The 7,295-nt window shown below is 56.4% G+C and overlaps 1 protein-coding gene across 1 annotated transcript; it reads right to left on the reverse strand.

Annotated features, from left to right (window-relative positions):
* Nucleotides 1-1,832: 1,832 nt before the first annotated feature.
* Nucleotides 1,833-3,841, reverse strand: NOG (noggin). Its single transcript, XM_047080467.1, has one exon. It carries the CDS (start codon nucleotides 3,218-3,220, stop codon nucleotides 2,522-2,524), a length of 699 nt encoding a protein of 232 aa, XP_046936423.1. The 5' UTR covers nucleotides 3,221-3,841; the 3' UTR covers nucleotides 1,833-2,521.
* Between the last annotated feature and the right edge of the window lie 3,454 nt (nucleotides 3,842-7,295).

Consider the following 7,295-nt stretch of genomic DNA (forward strand, 5'->3'; position numbering starts at 1 on the left):
AACTCTCTAAAAAAATATTGGCCCGGGGCACAGAAAGTTTTGCATAAATTCATAAGTGATGAATGGCTGATTTTAACGTTATTTGGGTATTTGTCAGAACTTAACAAATATACATGAGGACGGCGGTTCATAAACTTAAACATCTCAATATCCCCTTTCTTCTGGAAATAAATTACGTTTGTTTGCCGGGCTTGGAGTCTTAAGGTAGCCGACATTAGGAATATTTTAAAAGCCATCATCCATCGAGCATGTCTCCCAGGCGCCAGGAAGATTAAATGAAAGAATCATAAGATGGAGGTCTTTAACTTTTAATCCTTTTACAATGAAGCCTCAGATAGTCGCGGGGGCAGGGTGCCCTCTCTGGGGGGAATAATGCCGTTATTCCTCGGCTCTCAGTTAATGAATACCCTAACGTCTGTCCCACGGCTGACGGAGGCAGCGCCGGGGAGGGGGCTCCGGCTCCCGGGCCAGGCTATTGAAATGCGGAGCCACCGAGGCTGCGTCGGGAGGGAAGAAAGCGCCCGGCTGGAGGGACAGGGCGGGCGGGGCCGGGGGCATTGAGACTGCGCTGGGGACCCGGCGCAGGTTTGAAATAATTAGCATAGATTCGCCGGGACTCCGGCCCCGGGGTGGGGATGGGGCGGGGGGGGGGGGGGCGGGGAGGGACGCCGGGAAGGAGGCGCGGGGAGGTGGCAGGGGGGTGGGGAGGGAGCAAAGGAGAGCGACTTTGGAGTCCAAGATAAATAAAGGGAGCGCTGAGCAGTGTCAGGAAGCCGGCCCACGTGGAGCTGCGCGGATGGGCGCCACCGCGGACTGAGGCGGAGGGACGCACGCGAGTCGAGCGCCAGCCCCAAGAAGTTGGCTTTTTAAGGGGTGGGGTGAGGGTGCTATTTTGCACGTTCCTTTAAGGGTAACACGTCTTCTGCCCCTCTCTAACCCAAAAGTTCAGAGATCCCGATTCTGATTGCTCCTCCCTCCCCACCCCCAAGCAGACGAAGTGTCCAGAGCGGGGGGCGCACCCCATTCCCAACTGCAGATCCCAGTGGTGGCGTTTTTTCACCCAAATGCAGACCCCTCCGAAGTCCTGACTCTCAGAGTCCTCCCTAGGTCCTGGGGGAGGAGAGAGGCGAGTGTCAAATCTCCCAGCTATCCCCAGCAATTCCGGCCGTGGCCCTGGGGTTTTGGGGGCTCGGACCTGCAAGATCCCGGCGCCCGAGTGTTGATTCCAAAGGACCGGGTCGCCTCAGCTTACATCACCGTAGCTTCCGGGCGTGCAAAGGGTTAACACGGACTGGTTATTGATGTGTGTGGGGGGGGCGGCGGTGCGAGGCGGGAGGGGTGGCGGGATCTGGGTGGGCGCGCTCTGATCTCTCCCACCACCACCCCCCCATTCCTCGGGGGTCAAGTTTCAGCGGCACTCCGCCCCCAGGGTAGGTGTGAAAGACACGTGTCCCCATTGTGAAGGGCCTGTCAGGCAGGACAAAGCGGCCGCCCATCCTCCCCCCCCCCACCCCCCGCCCCTCAGCCCAGCCTGGGGTCAGCTCCAGGGGGCCGGCTGGGTGTCGAGGTCAGGACGGGTCCGAGCTTTGGTGACATAGGGAGAAAAAGCTGGGAGACGGGGCAGAGGCCACGTGATGCTCAAGTGAGGGGTTTGAGAATAACCCTCCCCCCCCCCATGAAAAACTGAGCGGTCATCTCCATCACAGCAGAAGAGGGGATGAGCCCCTTCTCCCAACAGGCATAGTAAGCACAGCGGCACCCCTACCCGCCCCCTCCAGCCCCCACACCCCCCCATCAATCACCAACACAGAGAATCGCAGTGTCGAGCGCAGTCGGTTTTAGTGGTTTTCTTTAATCCTGCTCTGCATTTCTTTCTCATTTACTACACGGGATATTATAAAGAATAAATAGCAGATACTCTTAATTTACAATGATTAGTCATTCCATTTGTTCTCTATATTTACAATAACTGTAAAATAACATTGAACTCTATAGCTTCTTCGAGGTCCAAGGAAAACCAAAACACTTTCCGAAGAATGGAAAATAGCTTTTTAAAAGTCCTTCTACAAAAGTTCTCCCCTCTCTTTGTACTTTAAGAAAAAAATAACTTTTCCCCCCTGCTTCGCCATGCGAAGGGCACTGGAATATAAATAGCAGGTTAACATTATTAGCAACAACCAGAATAAGTCTCTCTTTTCTCTGTTCTTTTTTTTCCTTTTGCTTATTTTTTTTTAAAAATACAGTAGAAGCCGGTAACTTTTAACGTATAATACTGACCTTTTAATAAGTAAATTAAAACTGGGACCGTATATACACACACATATACATTCCTACACAGTTAAACAGTGCATTACATGAACCAGAAAGCTAGGTCTCTGTAGCCAGAAAAAAAAAAAAAAAAGTTCATTGAATCCCCTCTCGAGAGGGTGGTGGACTGGTTGGAGACGGTGCGGGGGGCGGGGGGGGAGGGCGTCGGTGGGGTTTCATCAGTTGTCCGGGTGCGGGAAGGGGACCCCGAGTCCTAACACGAGCACTTGCACTCGGAAATGATGGGGTACTGGATGGGAATCCAGCCGCAGCGCTGGCCCCCGCGCCGCTGACAGCGCCACCGCAGCACCGTGAGGTGCACGGACTTGGACGGCTTGCACACCATGCCCTCGGGCACGGAGCACGAGCGCTTACTGAAGCAGCTGCCCACCTTCACGTAGCGCGGCCAAAAGCGGCTGCCCAGGTCGTTCCACGCGTACAACACCGGGCAGAAGGTCTGCGACCACAGCCACATCTGTAACTTCCTCCGCAGCTTCTTGCTCAGGCGCTGCTTCTTGCCCGGGGCCAAGCCCTCGGAGAACTCCAGCCCTTTGATCTCGCTCGGCATGGCCCCCGACGGCCGCTGCCGCAGCAGCTGGTCCAGCTCGGCCAGGTCCTCGGCGCCCCCGGCCGCCCCCCCGCCCCCGCCGGGCCGGTCCTCGGGGGGCGAGGTGGCCATGAAGCCCGGGTCGTAGTGGCCCCCGAGCAGCGAGCGCAACAGCGTCTCGTTCAGATCCTTCTCTTTGGGGTCAAAGATAGGGTCCGGGTGTTCGATGAGGTCCACCAGGGGCAGGTTGTCGCTGGGAGCCGGGCGGATGTGGAGATAGTGCTGGCCGCCGGCCGGTGCCGCCCGCAGCCCCAGGACCACCACCAGGGCGTAGAGGGTGACCCCCAGGCTGGGGCAGCGCTCCATGCCTCCGGCGCGCGCCCGGGGCTGCTGCTTCGTCCCGCGTCCCCGGAGGAGAGCACGCCGAGCCCGCGGCGCCGCCGCGCTCCCCCGTCTCTCCGGAGGCGGCTCACCCGAGGCTGGGCAGGCGCAGGGCCGGCAGCATGAGTCGCCGGGAGAGCCCTTCGCGCAGCGCCGGCTCCCACCGGGGCGGAAAGAAGGCACACAAGTTGGCCGCAACTCCTCTCCCGGGTCTATGCGGGCAGGCGGCCGCGGCGGGGCATCCGAAATTACTCCAGGGCGACGGCGGGCGCGGGGGGCGCCGGCTCCTCGCTGCCTTCCCGGGCCGGCGGCGGCGCAGGGCGCGTGGACGAGCCGCTCTCCCCTCCTCCTCCTCTCTCTGCTCGTCGTCCTGCCGCTCTGTGCAGCGCCGCTGGCCCAGCGGGTCCTAGGGGCACTTCCCTCCGCCTGCTCGGGGCTCCGCGGCCGGCTCTGCCCGGCGGACTCCAGCGGCGGCGGCGGCGGCGGCGTCCGCGCACGTTGGCACCGGTTTGTCTGTCTCGCAGCGTCCAAGCCTTTAAATTTCCTGCACTTTCAGCTCCATCACCATGGAAACCACTGACTCTCTCGGCGTTGCCCCCTCCCCCTTCTTTCCCCCAAACAACAACCCCACCCCCCACTTCTCCACCCCCGAGGAGCTGGAGCGGCACAGGCTCCGGGGGAAGCCGCCTGCACTCGCCGCGGCGGCGGCTTCGGCAGCGCCCAGGGCTGTGCCCCGCCGGACCCAGATGCCCCGGGAAGCCGACAGTCCGGCTGCCCGCCGGAGCTCACAGGCGGCGGCGGCGGCGGCGGCGGCGGCAGCGGCGGTGGCGGCGGCGGTGGCGCTTGGCAGGTCTCCGCGCAATTTTCTCTCTCCCCCACCACCCACCCCCCTTCTCCTCCTCCTGCAAAATGCACCGCCCCCCTCCTTTCTCCCGGAGCAATGCAACTGGGGCTCTAGGCGCCCCGCCAGGGCCAGTCCTGGGGAAAGCTCGCGGCGGCGCTGGAGCCGGGCTGGAGGGTGCAGGGCCGGTTCTGGGGGGTGCTCGAGGTGGGGCCGTGAGGGTTCTCACTAGCTGGGTGCTTTGCACTGGGAGGGGAACAGCCGGGAGGTGCTGGGGGCTCGTTTCTCTGTGCAGTCCGGCGCAAGGAATTTCTCCATGTGCATGGAGCTTTTTCCCCGGGCGCGTCTCTCCTTCCTCTCTCCCAAGCTTGGTCTAAGTCCCCTCCCCCTCCCCCCAGCGCGTGTACACACACACACACACACACACACACACACACACACACACACTTTGAGCAGGAGGAGTTCGGGAGGCGCAGCGTTGCGCAGCGTGATGTAATTCCTAGGAAGCACTCCGGCCCGTCTGTTACTCGGGCCCACGAGGGGGGTCCGCTCTTCACCCTCCTCCTCCTTGGCCGGGTCCTGCACCCTGAGTGGCCGAGCTGCAGGGGCGCGTCCGGCTCGCCTGCGGCTCCCCTAGCCTGCCGGGTTCCGCGCGGCTGCCGCTCGGCTCCCTGGGGGCGGCGCGCCCTCTGCTGGCGCCCGACAAGTCCTGCACCTGGCGCTGGCCGGGGGGTGGGGGGGTGTGGGGGGGGGGGCGGCCCTGAGAGGTGGGTTCGTCTGCGGTCCACTCTGGCCAAGCTCAGCTTCTGCTTTCTGTGACCCTGTCATTGTGCGTGCGGGCGTGTGGGTTTGCGTGCGCGCGCGCTGCCGGGTCTGTTCTGGTTGCATCTGTTCCCTCCAAGATCTCGGGGCCCTCAGTGTAAACTTCCTGAGATTCCTCCTGAGGCCCCCCCCCCCCAATGTCGCAAGAATATACTGCACCTTTGCTTCTGCTAAATCGACCTCGGTGGGCAAGAGTGGAGATCTAAAACTTAAGAAAGATGAACTGGCAGTAGGGGGACCTGAGTCCTGGCTGGGGTCTGCCCACATACGTCAACTTCCGACAAGTCACTTTTGTGGCACCATATACCTTACTTTCTGCATTAGTGACATAACTACCTTCCTCTTCCAGTTCTACGTTTCCATGATCCTAAATAAACCTGCATGATGGATGGATGCTTTCTCTTCCCAAAGCAGTGTCTCTTTGATGAGAGATGGATGTTGAAATGACACTTCCGGTTAATTTTCCCTTGGATGAGGAACTGAATCTAAGCGTTAAAACTCAAACTTGGTTTCCCGTGTGGTGGACGTGATTGGGGTCTGGAAGAAGCTGGAGAAGAAGGACTTGGAGTAGATGACTCACGTGTTCACCAGCATTCCATGGAGTATCATTAGGAGGTCTCGTGACAGCCTAAATCACTCTACTTGCCCCAAAGATCTGTTTTTTCCTTTCAACCTGTGTCATCCTGTGCCCCCCACCCCTCCCCCCATGAATTTATCATCTGTCTAAGGAAGAAAACATACTGCATTTCATACTGTGTTTCACAACACAGTCTTTCTGCAAAACCTCAGCAGCTGAGAGGGATGGCCAATTTCGGCTGAAAACATTTTCTTAAACATTCTCCAACTTTGGAGTCTGCAAACACACACACACACACACACACACACACACACGCAATGACACATGGACACTGGAGATAAGAACAACCCAATGGTTGTTTGAACTCAGCTAATTCTGACATGATGTGCCATTGGAACCTGGCACACGGTAGGCTTTTAAACCATACCCCTTTCTCTTAGGTACTCAATATGGGGGCTTGGTGCTAACTTGTTTTCTTAGAAAGATGCAATGGTCTGCAGAGCAATTTGGTCACTGCTGTAACTAACTGGTTAAAGAAGTTCTCAGTGGAGAGTTCAAAAGCTAAGTCCTGGTTCAGTCTTCCTGAGATGGTAGGTTCCAATTTAGTGACATTTTATTGTGCTGTTTTCTGTTTCATCAATCCCCTCGCCTTCGGATCACCTATTTTTGAAAACCAACGCGTTTCCTTCAGTCCTTTATTTAGGTTGGGTGGATTTGTCTGAACAGTAAAAAGGTTCCCTCAGGAATGAAAAACAAACCATGTTAAACAAAGAATTGGATGACCTGTTGTAGAGCATCCACTGGGTGAAGACTGGAAGAAGAAACACAAAAGAGAGAAATTCACAGTCAATTGCCACCATTCTAGACTTTTGCAGTCCAGTTAAGGGGGTTGGGCAAGCATGTGAATAAAACATTAAAGGAATGTTGGAGGGGCACCTGGGTGGCTCAGTCAGTTGAGCATCCGACTTCGGGCTCAGGTCATGATTTCACAGTTCATGGGTTTGAGCCCCACGTCGGGCTCACAGCTGTCCACCTGTCAGTGCAGACCCTGCTTCTGATTCTCTGCCCCCTCTCTCTGCCTCCTCACCCCTCAAAAATAAATTTAAAAAAAACATTAAAAGAATGTGGGAAAAATCCATATATTCCCATAAGAGTGTAGACCAATGTTTCACAACTTTTAAAACCCAAGCCCACTTTTGATAAATATTACAATTTCGTGCTATCCTTTGTTGTTTGAAATTTTGTAATATATTATGATGACCAAAAAAAAAGCCACAAGAATTATAATACAAACTATAGTGATTTCAAAGTACACTTATCTGCCTCACCGTGGTGTTCTGAAATGCCCAACTTGGAGGGTCTGCAGTCCAGCAGTTGGATACTGAGTGAATGGGGTGGGGGGATGCTGTTTTCAGAGACTAAGCAGTACTAACACCTTCCTGGTAGAGCTGAGCTCTCTCGGAGCTTGATGAAGAAAAGGTGTATTTATCTGAGTAGTGAGAGGAGGAGATTTGAGACCTAGAATTTGACTCTGCATAAAGAGAGGAAGCACGCTGTATCAGGGACAGACAGGGAATCTGGGGTGTGGGGCGTGGAGGAGGGAATGTCATAAACTGGGAAACTCAACACAATGACAACCCCTGGACCAGGTGGGTCTCAGTTGGAATTCTGGCCCTGTCTTCCATGAGCTGCGTTACCTCCCTGACATAGGCATCTCTTACCTCCCAACTTCCATTTTCTCACTTGTAAAGTGGGGATAACAAACAACTCTCAGACTTGTGCTATACAGAGGGGGCAAAGAATGTCTAGATAAGCACAGC

Source organism: Lynx rufus, unplaced genomic scaffold, assembly GCF_022079265.1.
Source record: "Lynx rufus isolate CCGP_SWC_20201006 ecotype Redwood Valley unplaced genomic scaffold, mLynRuf1.p SCAF_18, whole genome shotgun sequence".
Classification (NCBI taxonomy): Eukaryota; Metazoa; Chordata; class Mammalia; order Carnivora; family Felidae; genus Lynx; species Lynx rufus.